This window comes from Lithobates pipiens, unplaced genomic scaffold (genome assembly GCF_037356315.1).
Source record: "Lithobates pipiens isolate NorthernLeopardFrog02 unplaced genomic scaffold, aLitPip1_a1.2 Scaffold_18, whole genome shotgun sequence".
Classification (NCBI taxonomy): Eukaryota; Metazoa; Chordata; class Amphibia; order Anura; family Ranidae; genus Lithobates; species Lithobates pipiens.
In genome coordinates this window covers 551,138,296-551,161,238 of record NW_027507758.1, presented here as the reverse complement: position 1 = coordinate 551,161,238, position 22,943 = coordinate 551,138,296, and the positions used below count along the sequence as shown (strand labels likewise).

The 22,943-nt window shown below is 40.7% G+C and overlaps 1 protein-coding gene across 1 annotated transcript in view; it reads right to left on the bottom strand.

The window, feature by feature from the left end:
• Window positions 1–22,943, bottom strand: part of LOC143988950 (protein eva-1 homolog C-like) — a 533,910-nt gene that overhangs the window by 31,926 nt on the left and 479,041 nt on the right. Inside the window, exon 6 of the mRNA XM_077488896.1 lies at window positions 1,851–2,012. Coding sequence (XP_077345022.1) covers window positions 1,851–2,012 — 162 coding nt within the window. The remainder of the gene's footprint in view (window positions 1–1,850; window positions 2,013–22,943) is intronic.

Below are 22,943 nucleotides of genomic sequence, written 5' to 3'. Positions count from 1 at the left end.
TATTGTTTCACTTTAAGCATTATTAAAATCACTGCTCCTGAAAAAAAACGGCCATTTTTTTAAAACTTTTTTTGTTGCATTGATACATGTCCCCTGGGGCAGGACCCAGGTCCCCAAACACTTTTTATGGCAATAGCTTGCATATAAGCCTTTAAAACTATCACTTTTGATTTTTCACGTTCGTGTCCCATAGACTTTAACGGTGTTCAAACAAACTTTTTGCATTGTTCGCATGTTCAGCTGCGAACCGAACCAGGGGGGGTGTTCGGCTCATCCCTACACAGCATTGTCGGGAAGTGCCTGAACAAGAACCTTCATGACTAGGTATTATTTTAATTGAAGCTGACAATGACAGCAAAATGACTTTTGAAATCATATTACCATGTTAAAGATTATATTTTAGTGACTGAATTTACATATACTTAAAAGTTGCTGTCTCAGAGAGGCTGGGAATCCATTTAGACTGATGGCGGCACCCCAGACGATTTTCAGACCGGTTGTCGGGTGCTACCTTCACCATTCCTGGTAAGGGAACCCAGCAGTGAAGCCTTTCAATTTCACTACCTGTGTTGATGGAGGAATTAAGGAATTGAGCAATTTCCTTTCCTGCAACCTGTGGTTGCAGGAAACAAAATCGCTCAGTGTATGGTTGGCCTAATGCTGCGTACACACGATCGGACTTTCCGGCAGACTTGGTCTGGCGGACCGGAATCCATTGGACAATTCGATCGTGTGTGGGCTCCAGAGGACTTTTTTTCCCCAAAAGTCTGATGGACCTAGAAATAAAACATGTTTCAAATCTATCTGATGGACTCAAGTCCGATGGACTAAAAATCAGGAAAACTGTTCGTTTGTGTGCTAGTCTGATGGACCAAATACGATGCAAGGGCAGCTATTGGCTACTGGCTATTGAACTTCCTTGTTTAGTCCCGTTTATGTCATCACATTCAAAACGAATGGACTTTCGAACAGACTTAGTCGGGTCGTGTGTGGCAAAGTCCATTTCGTTCAGAATTCTGTTGGACCTCAGCCAAAAGTCTGTCGGACCTCCTCCGAAAGTCCGTTGGGAAGACCGTCGGACCTAGTCCGTCGAAAAGTCCGTCGTGTGTACGCGGCATTACAGGAACATACTGCTCTTAAGCAGACTTGTATTTTAAGATTAAAATTACCAATAAGTTCCTTTTTAATCACCATTTTGTTATACAAATTTGTTTCCCTGAGGACATAACAGGAAAAGACGAGAATGACCACCAACAAGGTGTATGGATACAATCACAAACATTATGAACATGCCTTTGCAAAGACTTAAAGACTCAAACAGAAAACAGGCAATTCTGGAGAAACACTATCCATGCGGTACCAGTAATCAACATCAACTTGATAGCACTTAATAATAATAACATATATCAAGGACCTGACAAAAATGGTTGGGAGAAATCACCCCAAGAGGTACACAAAAGCAATTTTTAAAAACACCATAGAGATGCTAACTTCCCCGCTCTATTAAAAATGAAATAAAAATCTGGATTTGGTCTTCAGGAAAAAATCTATTAGATATCTGCTCAGATGTTCAACAACCAAGATGGTCAATGTGGTTGTCATAAGTGCATAGATACATTCATGTGCTCATTATGGAACCATGACTGTCATCCACAGTCCAGAATTTGGCTTTACTGTTAACCACCTGGATTTCAGACTGACCATCCTAGTGCATGGGTTAAACAATTGCATATCACCTCTGTTCATAGTGGGACAATTTGACCAACACATTTGCTTCATTCTCCTGAACCCAAGTTTAAATGAAACAAGCTTTGTATATACATTTGTCTATAAAATGAATGGTGGTGTACCTGGTAGAACGTGTTCCGTTATGAAGGCAGGGTCTGGGAAGAAAGCCCCATCCCCAATCACATTGCGATCGTAAAGTCCAGGCCGCTCTGGGAAGCGAGTTTGCCGCACTACGTGGTAATTTGTTGACTTTGGCTGAGTTTCATACAGCAGTTTCTTTGGGACTGAAAGAAAACAGAAGAAAAAAAAAATAATTAAAAGCAGTTTAAGTATCTAGTCCATAAAGTCCTAATCTTATGGACCATTAATCTATAACAAAGTTTATTTTTGTTACAGTAGATTAAATTCCATTTGTTAGACACCAAGAGTGCAGCATCTGTCCAGTCATCAACAACTCATGTATATGGCATAGGAGCTACAAATAATACCGGTCACATATGTTACATCTATTACTCAGTCATAATTCTTTATTACAATCCTTTGATTAGGTCTTGCTATATTGCCATATGCATGTCTCGACTTTTTAGTAATAATTTTGTTCTGATTGCCAAAACAAATCAAGCTGTACTTTGGATGACACAAGCTCAACTCCAGACAGCTAAATACGCAGTTTAAATGAATATATAGAAGCGGTTTTACCTGCCAAAGAATTTGTATAGTCATGCACAGCCAGTCACACAGACAGCATAGCCAGGTTGGTGGCCTTACTTTTTTTCTACTCCAGTGCAGCAAGGCCACCCTCTGGCATTAAGTCAGCCTGTTGTTTTGCCTTGCAGCAACATTACACAGGTTCATTTTAAATGAGAAAATTCTGGTAAAAAATATATAATATGTGAATAGATTTTTTTTTTCTTTTAAGGTGTATGTCCACCAAAAACTTTTTTTTTCTTTTGGATAGAGTGGGGAATAATAAGAACCCTTGTTGTTCTTGCTGTCCAGGGTTCCTGATGACAACAGTTACCAGACTGGAAGTGAGTGAGAACCCATGTTTTTATTTCTATGTCTCTGTTAAAGCAGACCTTTACTTGCATAATATTGCTTCCTTTCACACAATTGCAACATTTTTTTTTCTTTCAATAATGTAGCCAGCACCTTTGCCTTACTCGCAGCCTTCTAGGGTACCCATGTCATGCATCCCAGGAGGCTTCAGGGCAATTTAGAACAGATGTGCATGCACAGAGAGCATCATCAGGGGACCGAATACAAGAACCTGGAAGGGACAGCTATGGTGCCACTCTATTGAGCTCAATGGGCAAGTTTGACAAGCAGTGTCACTTGTCAAACTTTTCACTGTGAGTTAAAATGCCACAACTGTGAAGCAAAGCACCTGTGTATAAACAGCCCTGGCTGGCTGTTATTTTTACAGTTCGGGTGGGCAACAAAACTGTGACTCAATCACCAGTGTTTACCATCCCTCCAACTTCTCATCTGAAAGAGTGAAAAGGAGGACAAAAGAGACAGTCTCCCCCCTTAATGACAGATAAAAGGAAAATGGCAGGGTGGGAGAGCACTTGTAGAAGGAGAGTGGTACAGGAGAAGAGGACAATGGTGGATCAGCTAGGGCTGTAAGTATATTACTGCAGTATAGTAAGATGACAAAGGTAAGTTCCATATTAGGAGAATTTTTCTGGGCAAGGGTAAAGTTCCTCTTTAAAAAAAATTCCTCCAGTCCCTGTCTGGTAATACCATTGACAGCAGCAGAGAAGTGACGGTAAATGACTCCAATGGAGCCACCGACAGCAGCAAAACAAGAGTTCTAACCCTTTACTACTCTATCCAAAACTAGAAACATTTTTGGCATGACATTCATTTTTAATATGCCACAATGTTAAAATGCACAAGCATTTCATGTAGCAAGAAAATTTAGAAAACTGCTTAGTCTATACTTTGCAGGCTCTTAACATCAATTTTTTTTTTGAGAAATCAGATTTCCTTCCACAGTCTGTGTGGTTCTTGACCCCTTTTCCTTGGAAACGTCTGCCGCACCAGTTTATGGGGATGCCAGACAATGCTCCTTTTGTGTTCAGACTAAATAAACTCCTTTTGGTGATTACACAACCGATTCCAAAAAGCAATTTGCTTTGACTCACATTGTGGTGTTTGGAGAGGGCACAATCCACAATGACGCTTTATAGAAACAATCAAGATCATACAATTACTTAAATTGCCTGAACACAGTAAAAAAAAAAAAAGTAATTTTATTTTAAGAAAATTTGAGAACGTAGAGTAATGATAATGGCAATTTTCTTTTTTATTCTCATTTTCTTTTATTTCACGGTGGGAGAGTCACCTAACTACAGCCACCAAAGTGCAGTCATTTTGCTTTGAATCTATTGTATGCCTAGGAATGATATGCATTACTGCTATGAAGTTTATTTAGCAGGTTATTCTTCAGGGGTAACAGGGGGTCACAAACTAGGCCTCGTTTGTCTAAATGCCTGAAATAGGATCTATACCAACTGTCTGTATCACACCACTCCAGCAAATTTAGTTCCGTTTTTAATTTCCCACTTATCCTTTTCCATTGCAGGTCTGTATGTGATTCGTTTTTATAAGAGATCACGTTCCGTTACAATTTTAGACTCTTTTTAGAGAAATCAGGCCCCATGGCCGATGCAGCAGGTTAGTCTGCTATCAGATCTTAAAAGGATGAAACATCTCTTATTAGTGCAATGTCAAATCAATCAAGTAAGCCAACATTTTGGGGCCATGCAAGGTCTCTTCCACAAGATGATATAGGGTCAAGGTCGCCTTGAGGAAGGCACCCTTCATGGTCTTGAAACTTGATGTCTAATTTAACTGTGGTTTACGCAGTGCCATCTGGTACAGTCACTACGACCGACCACCCATCTGCTACCAAGGTCAAACAGGAAGGAATGTAGGCCTCATCTTCTAATTAAAGGTTATCAGATCATAGCTTGATGGATAGACTTGATTATTATGGTGTCTGGAGGAAAAACTGTTATTCTTGTTAAATAAAGCTGTCCATAGATGGATTAAAATTTGACTGGGGCAACAGGGACTGCCCAAATTTTGATCAATCTATGGCATTATTCTCATTCAACAGAGGTCTAACAATGTTTGTAAATTTTAATTCGATCAGCAGCTGCAGCACTGTTCATAATCAGACAGTAGAGGAGTTTGCGTATACAGTATACAGTAACACAGTGGGGAGGATACTCCATCCAAATTGCTTGCGTAGATGAGGGAATCCATTTTTTTTTTCAGTCAGCCCACTGGCGACCAATCTAGACTCTCTCTTTTCAAGCTGTAGTCCTTCAAGCTTTGATAGAATTTAAACAAAAATTCTCAATACATTAGATAACCTGATGAATATTGTTCGAAAGTACCTCAAAATTACGTTTTAATTTTTAAATGCAGTGAATGGACTTTCTCGAATGAAAACCGCATTCAATGTTTTTTTGTTTGTGTATTGGGGAAAACATTTCCATCCGTCTTCAAATTTTCTCAACACTGCAGTTGAAAATGAACCTTGACTTGACCCCACTAGTGATTAGAAAATCAAACAACGTTACTAAAAACGAAAATTTTCGAACAAGTTTATGGCCAGCTTTAATGAAGACCTTGAATCACAACGCAAGATCTGCTTATTTCTTAAACCCCATCTCAGAATAAAAAAAATGCCAGTTAAAAGTAAAAAATAAACTGTGGCACTCAGGAGTGCATTCTCCCAGGATTTGGGGTACTGAGCTTTCCAGGAGCTAACGGAGAGGCCCAGTGATGCCTATAGGAAAATTTTAATAGGTATTATTTGGGGGATGCTAAGAAATAAGTAGACCTTGTGTTTTTATTCAAGGCTTACTTTTAAAAGTGATTTCTGCTGCATCAGGGGAGCCAGAAGGGATGGGTGCAACATTTGCCAACAGGGCCACTGATAAGGCAGTACAGTCAGCCCTCCTGTACTGGGCCCAGGCCTTATTAGTTCAAAAGGGGGACCCTGGCACCTGCCAAGCAGGAGGGCCAGCAGTACTGCCTCATTGCTGACACGTGTGACACTTATGCAATGCTGCTGGCATCTACTTTTTTTTTCTTCTTCTGGCTGCACTGCTAGAGGATTGATTCTAGTATCTGCGCCCTCTTCCTCCTGCTATTTGGGACCCACGTGTGCCTCTTTTCCACACAGTGCTGCCGTTTTCCCTCCTCTCCTTTCCTGCTGGGAGCTGCTGAGGGCACAAATTTGTTTTGAATGGAAGTCGGGATCATCATCTTAACTGATCCGACTTGTGGCATATGACTTGTGTTCTCAAGATCTTGAGGGGGGGCCCACACCATTTTTTTTTTCAATTTTGGTGTGGGGTTCCCCCCTCAAGATCCATACAAGATTCAAAGAGCTTGGTATGGATCTGGGGGAGGTTGGCCCATGCTGTTTTCTCTTTTTTTTTCTGATAAATTCAGCTTGAGGTTTCCTCCATACCAGAAGCAGCAGAATTGTTTTGAAGAGCAAAGAAAGACACCGCTCCAGGTGAGTAGGTCCAGGTGTGGTTAGGTAGGGTGGGACTCCTCATGTGGGTGCACACCTCGGCCCGCCTTCCGTAATCAGCCAAAATGAAGAAAATGGCTACACACCAGCATAACGAAAGTCCATTTATTGAGTGATATTAAAAGTGCATGATACGCATCACAGGTACATCAGCTGGTAACAAAGGTTTACGCATTTCACACAACTGTGCTTACTTATGAGTAAGCACAGTTAGTTGTGTGAAACGCGTCAACCTCTGTTACCAGCTGATGTACCTGTGGTGTGTGTCATGCACTTTTAATATCACTCAATAAATGGACTTTCTTTATGTTGGTGTGCAGCTATTTTCTTCATTTTAAAATAATTGTTTTGATTGGCCAAAGGACAAGTTGCTATCATCTTAGAGTCGGATCAAAGTCGATCCCGTTCATTGAAGTCGTATAGAAGTTGGACATGAAGTTGCAAGGCAAAGTTGGATCAGAAGTCATACGACTTCCATGTCGGATCAGTGTAAACATAGCCTGAGGCTGCAGAGAAAGGGACTGATGAATCTATGTCCTCAGTCACTTTCAGCCAGGGGGGCCTTGCCAGGTAGGCTGTATAGGGCCCCCGTGACTTCTAACAGCAGCCCTGCAGAGAACATCTTGTATTGATTAAGAAAAATACAAGATCCTCTCTGAATGTCACCCAAACTGAGCAGGCGACTACCTGTGCTTACTATTCTGCAGAGCAGGCACTCGGCAAAGAATAAAAGATAGTGAGAATCGCTGTAGTAGTGGTAGCTACTATAGTAATACTCCATTTCCACAGTGATTGTCCAGGAATAGAAGATGAATACTTAAATTGGTACAAGTTGGACCAATGTCACTATGTAAAAAATAAACCTACCTGGAATTCATCTTTAACAATTATGAATGCAATAATAATTGGATAAAAGGCTTTGTGCAGTATAACACTCTTGATGGTAAAAATATGATACCTTCATTCTGAAAATAGGAGGACATTTGGACAGAGGCATTAGGTTTCAAAAGAGCGACAGCCCCTCCAAATGAAGGATGGTCGGGAACTATGGGCAGTAGAGCATTTTTAGATCTGATGTCCCATATGTGGTTCCACTGTATTATCATGTGCAACTTGTGTGGTCTTTGCATCTCTCTTCCCACCACAGAAAACAACACTGTGCACCCCTGTTTCTTCCTTTTATATGTCATAAATTTCTTATGATGGCATGATTATACTGGCACCATACCGCAGACCACCAACAGAGCTGCTCGTTAGATGTGGTATAAAAAAAAACACCAAAATGTCTCACCAAGGCTCTGCTAGCTGGAGTCTCATTAAGCTGTGGTAGCAGAAATAAGGCACTGACAAACAACTCCACTGCGTGCAATGTACACAAATTTCTGGGAAAAGATCCATGCTACAGTATATAAAAATAGTATATTCCTGCTTATAAACACTTCTTGCTCTCTAGCTTTTAAGAAACGAACCACCAATGTCACATATGTTGAACATTACAAAGGCGTAGAGGAAGCGATCCTTTGCTTACCATAACTGAAGCGTGTAGAGTGCATTTTCAGGAAAGCCATCTTTTCATCAGAATAATAATGAGTAACCCCTAACTTGCTTTGCAATGTATTTAAAGGGCCCTGGTATAGTTTGGAAAACTAAAGATGCCCCAGTGTTGGTTCTTCGGTTGGTTTTTGCAATAGGAACCACATTGGGGTCAATTCCCTAAAGGTATATGCATTATGAAGGTCGCGTGACCCATTTTTTCAAAAATATCGCAGGAGATAATAAAAGAGTCAATTCACCAAAGTAAACTAGCGAACGTTAGGTAAATACCACACAATTGTTAAAATAGTGAGATAAATACCACAAAAAAAAAAAGATGAGATAAGTCATTAAAGTCAATTCACTAAAAAACACATACATTTACAATATTATTTATCACATGATGTTTGTAGTATTTTAGAAACATACAAAATAAGAATTAGAGGAACTCTGCACTGAACAGTAGGTTAAAAGCATACAATTTATCAGTGTGAAAATGTTCTCTTCTGAGCTTAGGAATGAAAATAAATTGTAACATTTGATCAGAGGGAGATAGTTTTGTGAATGAAAGAACCATTGAATGTTTTCATAGTTTCACAATATTGCTGTGTGCCTTCTGGTGCAGTGTTATCCTGCAAAAAAAATCTATTAAAAAAATTGGGAAAAAACAAAGCCAAAAATAACGCAAAGTGCTAAACATAAATATTTAACGCATTTGGTAAATAACGCATTTTTATTGTGAATTGACTACCTTTGCAATAAATACTGCGTGAGTTATTTTAAACACAAAAATTCATGCAGTATTTATCTCTTAGTGAATTAATCCCTTTGTGCTTTAAAAGAGTCCTGAAATGTAACATGTTATCTTTTAATCATGTTGTGCACAGTAAAACTGTGGGCTGAGAAAATATCCAGTTCAAAAGTTTCAACTGAGGGTCAGGAGCCAGTCAGAGTGGTTCCTAAACATGTGATCACCATGGCATGTAATCACATGAGGTTTATTAGTACACAAACCTCTGCAGTCTCCAGCTGTCACAATTATTAGACCTCATGCACATGGACGCTTACCAGCTCCTGTGTGCTAAGCTATAAAATCCATGGCTCTTGGAAAACAAACATACCACATACAGCCGCCAATACAAGTGCATGGCTGTACGTGCCCATACTTAGGAAACGCAAGAAGTATGTCACCAGCACACCATGGATCTCCAGAATGGGTCCAAAGCTTTATTCAGTTTTATTCATATTATAGTTAGCCAGGGGGTCGCGTAACTAGTTATGTGACCCCCCGCTAACTATGATGTTATTGCTGAAAAAAAACTTTGGACCCATTCTGGAGATCCTGGGTGTGCTGGTGACACACTTCTCACTTTGAATGTCTTCGGTTTCCAGTCAGTGGTTGCTGCAGCTCCCACTTACATTTACAGGAACATGTGCATTGGGCATATTGGTTTAAACTTGTGCTTGGGAAAAGGCTGATGGCTTCAGCATTGGCAATTACTGGTGCATATGTGTACAGCACTTCATGAAAGTGGTGCATTTCGGAAGAAGCAGCGTATGCACATGCATGGGGAAATGCTGATGAAGAGGCCAAGCATGGCTATGTACAACCATTCAATTGTATTGGTGCTGTATGCTGCACCTGCAGCTCACCAGGTGCCAGCGAGTGCCAGGGGTTTTACGCCTCAGCACATAGGAGCTACTAAGTTTCCATGTACATGAGGTCTTCCTTATTGTGTGGTCTTGCAGTGCTGTCCCTTACACCATCCAATTCTGAAATATTATATATAATAATTTAATGTTTGAATTATCTATAGTGGTCCTTTATTTTTGACGATCAAACAGTTTAGTCTTGTGAGTCTTGCCACGGGTTGACTAGAAGTTTAGCCTACAGATACCAATGGCAGGTAAATACAAATTCCATCTGCCGAAGATGGGCTTATTGAGTAAAATAAGAACAATCAGCTATGATAATGTACAAAAGCCATGGCAACCAATCTGATTTCAGCTTACAAATCCAAATTGCTAATAATCACCTGAAATCCTAAAGAAAAAAAAGGGATGACTTCAATTACAACATAGATAAAAAGAAACTATAGTAGGTTTAAAAAAGAGGAAACCAAGAGCCAGTAAGGTCACCTGGAATAAAATATAACTTGTTGGCACCTAACAAGAATGTTCCATGCATACTGGACTTAAAAAAAAAAGTCTGATCTCTTGGCAGTAAAAAACACTCACATAAAGCATTTTTTGTACAAACTTTAGACGAGTTTACGTTTTTTTCTGTCAGTAAGCTCCAATTAGAAATGTGAACCAAAAGTTTTTTTTTTTCCTCCCTCTAAACCTTTAGCTCGAAATATGCCTGTAATCATCCTAATGTGCATGAATACAGAATGTGCAAGATAACATTGAGTAGCTTCTACAGGAAGAACACAAAACTCCTGTAGCAGCAACGTTTTTTAAGCCAGTGTGCATGGAGCCGAACAGTTGTCTTATCAGGAGCCTAGCCTCAAGAATTACCCTCTTTCCTCCCAGTTCCCCATGAAATAATACATCACTGTCAGCGATGAAGAACCATTAGCATGTTTTAAAAATCCTCAGATCACACTTTTGGTCATTTTTCATGCCCAGCAGTTGATAGTCAGGATGCCTGTTATTTCTTTGTCTGGGTATCATGTTAGACTAATAATCAATGAAATAGATACATTTTAGGTTAGAAAAGTTCTGCGTTGCTCCATAGCCACCAATCATGTTGCAAACGTCCCTCTCCAGCTGTCATTTTTCAGTGGACAGTTGAGTCTGATTAGCGGTCATGGGCATTGGGCAACAAAGAACTGAACTGTAATCAAAAAAGACACAAGCAGCAATAAAAAAACAGTTGTTTTTTTCAGTGTGGAAAAGTGTAAGAACCTCTGTCAGATTTATTTTACTACCTACTGTATGAGTTACTCTGAATAACATTCCCTCACACTTGTCCTGATGATGACAAACTGTGTGCCACTACAACAGTAGGTGAGAAGAGATCTTCTTCGTTGGGACACAGACTGCACCAATAACCTGACCTAGGCTCCAACTCCATCCCAATCCATCTAAAGTATGTAGAGTTAAAGGGGTTGTAAAGGTACATTTTTTATTTTCTACATAGGTTCCTTTAAGCTAGTGCATTGTTGGTTTACTTATCTTTTCCTTCGATTTCCCTTCTAAATGTTTTTTTTCTTTGTTTTCTTTGTCTGAATTTCTCACTTCCTGTTCCTCCTCAGTAAGCTGTTCAGTAAGCTGTTCTGGCTGACTAACCACCAGCTCGGATGATGGTGAGAAGTTTACTGAGGAGAAACAGGAAGTGAGATATTCAGACAAAGCAAAAAAACATTTAGAAGGGAAATCAAAGGAAAAGGTAAGTGAACCAACAATGCGCTAGCTTAGAGGAAACTATGTAGAAAATAAAAAAATTACCTTTACAACCCCTTTAAAGCGGAAGTAAACCCAGTTCCAAAAAACACTTACATTCCCGGCATGCCGATAATGCTAACTTTCACATTGGTTGTGCACTCAACCAAACTTTTAAACCAGTTGAAGAATTATTAGAGGCCAAGATGGCAGCTTCCTTGACTGAAAACGATAGGAGTGTTTACTTCCACTTTAAGTTTTAAAGTGTTACTAAACCCACAACAGTAAATCAGTCTCTATATGAAGTAAAGCATGCTTGTTGTACTCACTGAGGGACCTATGTGTGTAAAAAGGCTGTTTGATCCTGACTTCTCTGATCGTCCCCTCCTTCCACAGTCCCCAATCCATCTCCCGATAAGACAGAGCCTTTGGAGTCACTCTGCACATGCTCAGTTTGGTTTGTATTGCTAGCTTTTTCTTGGAAGGGTGCAGGTGATTATCACAGGGTCAATCGGCACTGTCCAGCAGAGGGTCAGGGGTCCTGAAGCCTCATAGGACAGTCAGAGGAGAATGGACTTCTCTTACAAGCTTTAACCAGACACTGATAGAAATCACACAACTGCTATATACTGCTGATGAGAAAAGGTATTTAGCAGTTTATATTTACTAAAATAATTTAATTTCCATGTTCTGTGTACTGTGGGAGATCAGAAATGCAGGGTCCAGGGCTTTTTAACACTTTAAGCATAGTGGGTCCAAGGGCATTCAGCATTGTCCAGTTTGTAGTTCTGGTCATACTGTAGATATGAGAATCATTTTGCACTGCAGCCACAGTCTTTCCGTTACCATTTACAACACAATAGTATAACTATTTCATTCTGAATATGCATATTTGTGAGCAAAGAAGACAGCCAGAAAAATACATATTTGCAATGTTGTCTGCAGTTTCAACAGTCATCTGAAGTCTATGGCCCCTTTAAAGATAAAATTCAAAAGAACAAGGATACTGATCAGATTTCCATGCAGCTATTGTCCTTATAATATATACATACATTAAAAAGTCTCTAAAATCATCATATATTCAATTAGTCTATATGTTTCTTTTAAAATCCAGGTACAGTATCAGTACGTTAGTCTTGTTTTTAAGTATTTTCTGGTTGCTATAACCTCTTGCCATTTTTAATAATATATTGTTAAAGAAAAGGCAGCAGCACCCCAGGAAAAATTAAAAGAATGTTACAAAATTGTTCAATTTACCAGCTTATTGCTGTGTCATCATTAAGTTCTTTGCTAAGTCTTCCCAGTTTACAATGACACAATTGTTTGAAGCCTCCGGCAACTGAACCATCCTTAAGACCAACTTATGAATTCCAAGAGTTTCCGCAGAGCTTTGTCCTTCACAATGACCTTATGCACCCTGAGTGACACCACAACAGATGGATCTTTATGGATATCCTCAGTCACACTGTTCCTTCCCATTGTACATCCTGACTGTGACAAAATCTTACTTGCCTAGTAATGTCCTCAATGACCCAAGGAGAAGGAAATAGTCTGACCTCCAAGAAAAAAATAGGCTCCACAGATATAGAAACAGAGGGATAATACAGTGGGGTTTTAATGTAGCAGAAACATTTCTGAGAACTACAGACCTCCAGAAAAGTTCATGAAAACTTATATACAATTGTAACACTAACCCTTGAAGGAGCTGCTGGTTTTATTCGGGATTACCGTTACCTCACCTGCTCGCCTCTTCATCTTAGGGGAGTCCCGTGGAAAGTAGCCCAAATGATGATAGATCAGACATGTGGTTCTTTTTGAAGATTTATTTAGGGGTAACACCAAAGAAAGACACAAGACAGTCCTTCAATAGAGGCTTAGAGGATAAGGGGGAGTTCAGGCACCTAGAAATTGCGGGTTAGTGGTATTAGTCAGATACAGAGGACAAACAGTCCCACAGACTGGATCCAGCAGTCACCGGACAGGCCACTTTTACTTGACCTAGCAGCTGATGAGATGCCAAAATCTCTGCCACAGACTTGTTAATTGAACTTAGTGATTTTGAGAGTAGATGCACAACAAAATCTCTGCCACAGACATGTTAACTAAAATTAGAGATTTTTGAGAGTTTTTAGGAAGAACTACCATACAGTGCCAGATTCTTTCAGCCGACCCGGTGATACTGTAAGGACATTGATCCGGGTTGCGTCCTCAAACTGAGTTTCCAGGCTCCTCCAGAGACACCAGCCTTGCGCTCGGTCCTCCACTGGAAAAGTCCTCCCCTGGATCCTCCAGCTTTTCTTGGCTTTTCCCTGCAGGCAAGACAGCACAGGACCACCCCTGGATCAGCAGGCCCCAAGACATTCCTGGGCCCACACTCTTAGCTGAGAAGTCACGGGCCAGCCGGCCTGAGGCGCAAGGCGATGCGACACAGACCCCAGGCCAGGAGTGCCCTAAGGTTGGGATCACGGACCCTGGAAAACAAACCCCCAAAAAAGCGTTGGTACCTTAAATACCCTCTCCCAGAATGCACAGCAGGGAAACCACACCCACGGAATCATTTCCGAGCAAGAGCCTGCTGCTGTTCCACACCCACTGACGGTGACAGCAACACCTACGGTCAGGTGGGAATCAGTGCAATCCAGCTGGACGAGTACAGAAACCAGAACTTTTAGAGAAATTAGTCTGAGCCAAACTACAGCTTCAGATAATTACATTTGAAAAAAAACAATAGCGTCTGCTCATCAGGAGCAGGGCTCTACACAATAAAAAAAAAATTGGCCTGCCCCATCTTCTTAATAGTTTCTTGTTGCAGATATGAAGATCTCCTTGCGAAATAACGATGGCTAAAGGTGCTTGTTGCCCCTAGGCCCTAGATCAAAAACTGGTCAATCAATGCAAGGTATGGTCAACTTGGGATTTTCAGGTTTTTGTTTTTGCAGACTAGTCTCAAAACCAATAGGTTACTAGACTTACAGTACAACAATTCTCTTAAGACAGAATACAAATTTCTGAGGTGATGTAAGGTATTGTATTGTAATGTACTCTTTCATTTCCGAGCATGCCGGGCCTTGGTCACTCTATTTTTTACAGATGAATACTGTACTGATTAAACTAAAATTGTTTGTTCTGTTATCCTATGAGAAAATTTCAATGCGTGAGCCCTTTGAATAATTTCACATGAACTGTTGTGATCGGTTCTTGAAACATGTGTACTAATGATCAGAGTGTCGGATGATTGCTCGGAAAGCGGTATTTTTCATCCGAGTTTCTCATCACGTGTACTATTTGTGGCTTTATTTGTGATGTTTGGGGCCAGCAAATTAAACTAACACTATGCAGCACTAGTAACAGGAGCCAGAACACATATATACACTCATGGGCAAAAATATTGGCACCCCTGCATTTCTGTCAGATAATGCACCACTTAGCCTAGATATTACAAACATTTAGGCATTCTCATATTTATTTATATTGGTATGACACAAAAAAGTGGAAAAACGAAAAGCCAAATCTAACACATTCCATGCAAAACTTAAAAAATGGACTGGACAAAATGATTGACACCCTCAATTTAATACTGTATTTGGTAGCACCCCCTCTTGGAAGAAATAACACAAATCAATGGCTTCCTGTAACTTTTTTTTACACCTTTCTATTGGATTTTGGGCCATTCTTCTTTCATCAACTGTTCCAGGTCTCTAAGACTGGAAGAGTTCCTTTTCCCAACTGCTGTTGTGAGATCTCTCCACAAGTGCTTTATTTAGATCTGGACTCATTGCTGGCCAGTTCAGTACTCACCAGCACTTTGTCTTAAACCATTTCTGGGTGCTTTTTGAAGAGTGCTTTGAGTCATTGTCCTTTAAGACCCATTAACCCCAGAATTCTTTGGTAGTCTTCAGATTTCATAATGTCATGCAGATGGTCACAGGGGCGGATCAAGGGGGGGGGCAACGGGGAAATTGCCCCCTCCCAGAAAATAGTACTCCAAGTCTTTCTCCCTCCACCACCTCACCAGATTTGCATTAATGAGGCATCTAAATGCAGCTGCAGGGACTTTATTTCTGCTTCCCCTACCTCCCATCAGTTCATTTAGAGGAGGCCAGTGGGTCACTATGGGGGTCTGGAATCAATGTGACACCGGTGCCACTGCTACATGCTGGCAGAGTTGCAGCAGAGCGGTGCGAGTGTCACTTCACTTCCCTGTCAGGCGGAGTGATCTCCACCGAACAGGGGCTTCCTAGTCCCGGCTGGTGTGACGTCACCATTCAAAGGCGTGCAGGATTGAAGACAAGATGGACTTGTAGCCAGCTCAGTGCACTGCAAGTGACTGATCACTTACTTAGCTAAGGCATTGTTATGTTAATGAACGACAGTGGGCATTGTTATGTTAATGATCTACGGCATGCATTGTTATGTTAATAAGTTAACACCTTGTCTTACATCTAAAGTGGTTAACACTTTGGGGGTGGGGGGGGGTGAAATAATTTCCAATGGTAATTGTAATATTGCACATGGAGGGGGTTAATGTACTCACTCATGTATTTGTGACCAGTGGCAATTAACCCCTTTGTGCTGCATTAATGACAGTGGCACCATCAATGTTAATTAACCCCTTTTATGCAGCATAGAGGGGTTAATTAATTGCCACTGGTCAGTAATACACCAGTGAGTACATTAACCCCCTCCATGTGCCATATTACAATTACCAATCATCATCATTATCATCATGATAATCACACAAAACAGGTGCGTTGAGCCACAGCACCTGTATTGTGTGATTATCATGATAATAATGATGATATAAAATGACAGAATTTTTTTTATTTTTGCTTCATTCACACAGGGCAGACATGCGTCTGACATGCAGGGCTGTCTTTTACTGGCTTGGGGATGCATAAAGTGTTACATGCATCCCAATGCCAGTATGCCATTTATTTCTACTGAGACACATATCCGCTATATCCCAATATGTCATGTGTGCGGATCCCAGAATGCATGCAGGGTTTATTCAAGGATCCGTACCAACATGTCATATTGGGATATAGCAGCTGTGTGTCTCAGTAGAATAAATGGGATAAAACCACCCGGTAGCGACCTTTACCACTGACGTCCACCCCAGTGTGAAAGCAGCCTTATTTTCTGGCAGTGCCTGTCCAGAGACTAGACTCTGGATCCGCCCCTGGACGGTCAAGACATCCAGTGCCTGAAGCAGCAAAGCAACCCCAAAACATCAGTGAACCTCCACCCTGTTTGACTGTAGGGACTGTATTTTCTTTTCTTGTATTCTATTCTTAAAAGGCCTCATTTCTTTTTCTGAAAACAGTAGAATGATGGGTTTTACCAAAAAGCTGTAATTTTGGTTTATCTGTCCATAGCACATTCTCCCAAAGGCCCCTTTCACACTGGGGCAGTGCAGGTGTCGGCGGTAAAGCGGCGCTATTTTTACCGCCGTTTTAGCGGCGTATGCGGCCGCTAGCGGGGCAGTTTTAACCCCCGCTATTGGCCGAAAAAGGGTTAAAACTGCCCGCAAAGCGCTGCTACAGCAGCGCTCTGCCGGCGGTATAGCCACGCTGCCCCATTGATTTCAATGGGTAGGAGCGGTTTAGGAGCGGTAAATGTACCACTCCTTCACCGCTCCAAATATGCGGCTAGCAGGACTTTTCACCGTCCTGCTAGCGCACCATTCCAGTGTGAAAGGGGCCGTTTTTTTCAGGCGCTACACAGGCGCTATTTTTAGCGTTGTAGCGCCTGAAAACCGCCCCAGTGTGAAAGGGGCCAAAAGGATTTTTACTTCCTCAGGCAAGTTTTCGTTGATCATCTTTTCTCTTTTGTCCATGTCCAGGGAGATTAGCTACAGTGCTGTGGGCTGTAAACTTCTTGACAACGTTGTGCACAGTGGACACAGGAACATTAAAGAGGAAGTAAACCCTGATGAGTTTACTTCCTCTTTGATTCCCTGCAAAGGTAAAGCATAATGGACTAATATGCATAGTTGAGAGATGCCAAAGCAATTTGATACTCTCAACACTGTAAAGACAGAGAAAAGAAAATGACATTTGGTAGCATAGGAGCCATCTATTGTAGCCCTCATTTTTACACCACTACAGTTATTTTTAAAGCATAGCCCCATTTTTTTTTTTTTACAGATTCTTAATAAGAAAATCAAACCAAAATGATAGACAGTGGCAATGTATGATTAAATGATTTTTTTTATAGTTTTGGATAGTGTGCAGAGGGATTAGAACCCTTGCCAGTTTTGATTGCGGTCTGTGTCACCATTAGGAGATTTTCCCTCTGTATCTGTCCTGTTTACCATTACCATTGAAAGTGAAAGTAAAGGAAAACCCCACATTTTGGATTGTCCCCAGAAAAGTAATATAAGGGAAATATTCCAATGGGGACACTAGTTCTGGTGAGCTGGGGGCCCCCAAGAAATTCCCTTAATTAACAGGGATTCCCTCCCATTTTCTGTTTGGCTAAGGGACAGGAAGTAAAGGGAAATCTCTACAATGGGAAACTGATGGCAAAAGAAACCTTTCATTACTCTACCCAATTTGAAAAAAAAAATTTGCCTATAGTTCTACATTAAAGAGGAGCCGATTTCTCCATTTGGCACAAGATGAGGTCCAGGATAGTTGAATGGAGCTTCTGTAGTCTCCAGATGAAACTTCAAGCCTTCAATGCACCATTAAAGCTGAACTCCATCTTTTGATATACTTTACTATGTTTGTTTGGGCCAGCTTGGCAGCGGCTACATACAGCATACCACACAGTGTTCCGGGTTCGAGCTGAGAACTTCCCATCTTATACTCGGAACACAGGAGAATCTATCACAGCAGCGCACAACCATTCAGAGAAAGTGATGTATTCTATCAATGAATATAAAGCTTCCTCTGATTAGCTAAGTCAGAGAGGCATGCTGATGATATCACAACCTCTGATGCAGCCAATCAGAGGAAGCTTTGCATTCATTGATAGAATACATATCTTACTCTGAATGGCTGAGCTGTGATAGACTCTACTGTGTTCCTGGGTATGAGGCAGGGAGTCTCGGCCCAAACTGGAACACAGTGCTATATGTAGCCTCAGCTACATACAGTTTATACTGCACATCAATCGGCTTCACGTGTTAGGGAGGGCATAGTTCCTTTGGGCCAAGCTGGTGATGAAAAACAGGGGTAGGCAACCTCTGTACTCCAGCTGTGGTGAAACTACAAATCCCATCCTGCCTCTGCCTCTAGGAGTCATGCCCTTTGATTGTCGGGGTCTTGTAATGTCTCACATGTCCAAAAAAGGTAAACTCTCACAGAAATCTGATTTTCAACAAGATTTCTGAGAAAAAAAAACCCAGCTTGGCTCATCTCTAAAGTTCAGTAAAGATGGATGTTGTTGGCACTTGGTAGTGGGAAAATGTACTCCTTTCTACTTTTCTATACGAGTCAGTAGATTTTATTATTCTAAATACATTTTGCAAAGCTCTGCAACACTTTGTGAGATTATGATATTTTTACTTGCTCTAACTGCTATGTGATCCATGGCAGCAATAAAAAGACAAGTATTTCCAGACAGAAAAAAAGATTGTTTTTCCACTGTGGTTTTCAGAAGGTAATTAGGAGGAGGGAATCTGAGATTTAGAGCCTTTACTATATACAGGATCTGCACTATTCAAGGAATTAACAGTAACTTGGTGGTGAAACTATTCATTTTTGGAACAGAAATACAGCATTGTACTTTGAGAATACCTATAATGCCCCGTATACAAGATCGGACTTTCCGACAACAAAACCATGGATTTTTGTACAAAGGTTGTTGGCTCCAACTTGTCTTGCATACACACGGTCACACAAATGTTGGACAACAATTACGAACGTGGGAATGTGGTGACGTACAAGACGTACGACGAGCCGAGAAAAAGGAAGTTCAATAGCCAGTATGGCTCCTACTGCGTGATTTCGAGCATTCGTCAACTTTTGTGCAACGGACTTGTGTACACACACGATCAGAAATTTCCGACAACAGAGTTTTGTTGGCGGAAAATTTGAGAACCTGCTAGCCAACATTTATTGGTGGAAAGTCCGACAACAAACGTTTGATGGAGCATTCCACCAACAAGCTCACATCTAACATTTGTTGTCGGAAAATCCAATTGTGTGTCCAGGGCATTAGTGTAACAGAAATATACCACTGCTAAAACAAGTTTTACATTGGTGGGCAGCGCTTATAAAAAGTGGTGTGATCTTAGGTTATTTGACAGATTAAAAAGCACCAATCACCAATAAGTTAATTAAATCAATATTCAGAATCAGATCCAAAATATGTAGAGCAGTTCACGTTGGAAAGTTTTGCAGACAATAAAATACTGTAAGTAAACTGCTTAGGTTATATTTGCTTGAATTAAAAAGATTTACTTTTTATTTAGTATTTTTTTTATTATGGGGGGTGGATATATTTAAGGTACCCAACTTCCTTTTTTGTGTTTATTTGTGCACTTACTTGAATTTTTTTTATTACATTTTTTTTCACTGTATGTTATAAAAAAAAAAGGTAAAATAAAGCTAAACGAGGGGCCTTTTTTGCCACAAGAACAGTTCCTTGATTGTTGCCCCTTTTGGAGCCATTTAGAGCCCAATTCAACCTTAATGGTCATGTCATGGATTTCTACTTTCTTTTTTTTAAGCGTGTCCTTTTTTTGGTTGGGAGGGGGGTGTTGGGGGGTGGATGTATTTAGGGTAGTTGAATTTAGTTAATTTAGAGTTCCTTTAGTGGTTTTGTTTTAGTTTTTCCATGTGCATTTTGTACTATCATTTTTAATTTGTTATTTAACTTTTTATTTTACTCTATGTTTTTCTCTTTCTGTGAAAAAAGTTAAATAAAGTAAAGTAAATAAAGTAAATAAAGTAAATGTCTGTTTATTCGCACAAGAATGGGTCAAGTATAGCTGAAAGGAGCCTTGCCCCTTTAGGAGCTATGTAAAACCTCAAAATTATAGCTCACGTCAAAGCAATATAAAACAAAAAAATTTGCAGCACATATCTCCTGTACATTAACATTTTCTGCATTAAGGTAAAAATATTAAATATATGTGGAATAGTAAGAATACAAAAGTAAATGCACCAAGCCACTCCTAGCGCTTATGGGAAAAAAATCCAATATTATAATATACTCTGGCAGCTACTATAATCACATTAAACATTAAACAAATATGCTAAAAATATGTTTTATCTTGAGAACCTGAGAGTTATGATTAAAGTGGTTGTAAAAGCTAAAGGTTTTTTACCTTCATACATTCTTCTGTCTGCTGCTGAGCCCTCCCTAATACTCACCTAAGCCCCCTCTCGATCCAGCGATGTGCATGGGAGTCTCGATTGTCCTGGGTCTCTCTCTCCTCATTGGCTGAGACACAGCAGCAAGAGCCATTGGCTCCCACTGCTGGCAATCACAGCCAGTGAGCCAATGAGGAGAGAGCGGGGGCAGGGCTGAGCCAAAGCTCTATGCATAGAGCAGGGCTCAGGAGTACGTATGCAGCAGTGCCCCCATGACAAGTGGCTTTCTATTTGGGGCACTGGTCAAGGGGGAGGAGCCAGGAGTGCCACTGGGGAACCTGAGAAGAAAAAGATCAGAGCTGCTCTGTGCAAAACCATAGCACAGAGCAGGTAAGTATGACCTGTTTGGTTTTTTTTTAGTTTTGATTTTTTAAACAAATTTTTAAATAGCATTTTAAACTTTCTCAAATCCTCAGCTGAGAATGTCACAAAGGAAACCGACACCTCACTTTATGGAAGGCCTAACAAAAAAAAATAAAAAATACTGCATTCTTCTTAAATCCGTCCCAAATGAAACAGACACCTCACTTCATGGAAGGCTTATTAAACTGTCCTAGGTTTTCATAAGTGAAAGCTTGCGATAGATTTTCCTCCTGCTCGCTTGTTAATGCACATTACTGCTGACTCAATGGCTTGCTTTAAAAGAGCCAACACAAGCTGCTGGCTTTGGAGCGCTGCCACTGTCAGTTTGATGTCCACATTACGCTGGCAAGGCTTTGCCTATTGTGAGGGGTTTGCAGGGCACAAGAGGATAAAATGGATTATCACAATAAAACTGTCAACTGTTCTGAGCGCAAATACCCACACAACTCAAGTTGCGTAAATCCGATTGGAAAACAAAACAAATTAAGGGTGTAGCGGGAGGATAAAACAATTCATTTTCACATATGCATGGAGCCGGGGGCCAGTTTACAAGGGACAACAGCAAGCTGCTGAATGACAGAAGGTTTTGGATAGGAATTGTGAGCAGAGATGAACTGGCAAATTTAGTCCACACATGGCAAGATTGCAGTTATAGGACATTTTTACTGTTTCGACCCCAGCAATCCATATAGTACTATATACCTACCTATATACACAAATGTATTTTCAGTAAACTGCATTATCCTATTTATTGCATGCTTCCATGTTTGTCATTTCTTTATAAAGTGCAGACAAAGTGCACACAGATCCACTCTATCAGCCCCTGCCCCCTGATGTAGTTTATTATGTGATTACCCCTTCACAGATAATTGGGTCAAAGATAGGTAAGCTCCTGGGAAGTCTCAAATTGTGTAAAGCAAATAGAATACCTGGAAGAAACATAAATAAGAATCATAGAAGGCCACATTATTTCATACAGGTTGGGTTCTTGTCTCAGGAACTTCACGCCAGTATAGAAAACTGAGCTTCTTCTCCTGCTCCTCTGATACCGACCCCAGCTTAGAACCTGAACTCGCAGCTGCTACTGATTCTGTACCTGATCTGCCAGTTGCTGACCCAGCATGCCCCACCTTGAACCAGACCTGAGCACCTGTATCTCTTCTGCTTACCTGTCTGCATCTCCACTCACTATTCAACCACCTGCTCAGCAGTCTGCAGATCTTGGATTTGGCCATCACATTTACTGCTACAGTGACCAATCTCCTGCCTGTCATCCTCCAGGGCAATTCCACACATCACAGACCTGACCAGTGGCTCCCGTTCACTTAAACCAGCATCCAGCAGACCAGCGAGGCACCTATGCTATTCCATGCTCTTGCACTACCTGTCCACCCTATCAGGGGTCCTGGGCTGAAGGCCATCCTTGTTTTGTCAGGCTCCCTTCGCTTCCTGTCCCACAGCCAAACAGGAAGTGAGAGGAACTCCATGCAAATTTCTTGGGGACCCCCAGGTCACCAGTACTAGTGTCCTCATTGGAAGATTTCCCCTCTATTACTTTTCTGGGGACAACCCAAAATTTGAGATTTTCTTTAACTTTCACTTTCAATAAAAATCGTAAACAAGACAAATAGAGAGGGTGAATCTCTTTAACAGGGGCATCGACAGCAATAAAAACTGACAGGGGTTCTAATCCCTCTGCACTCTATACAAAACTTTAAAAATAAGTTTTGTCTTTAGTTATACTTTAAATTAAAGCTGAACTTCAGCTAACACTTTTTGTTAGTTAAATCACCCCCATATTGTCAATGCTGCTGTCTAAAAGTGTCTCCAATTGGCCAACTGCTTAGATCTCATGGGCTCAATTATCACTTCTATGCTGGCGACACTCAGAAATACATTTACGCTAAAACTGGATTTTACTTTGGCTGCTTCTCTCCTATCTAACTGTATTTGTAATATAAAAACTTGGATGGCCCACGATTTCCTTCACTTAAACTGTGACAAGACTGAAGTCACGATCATTAGCACTTCCCATTAATCATGTAAGG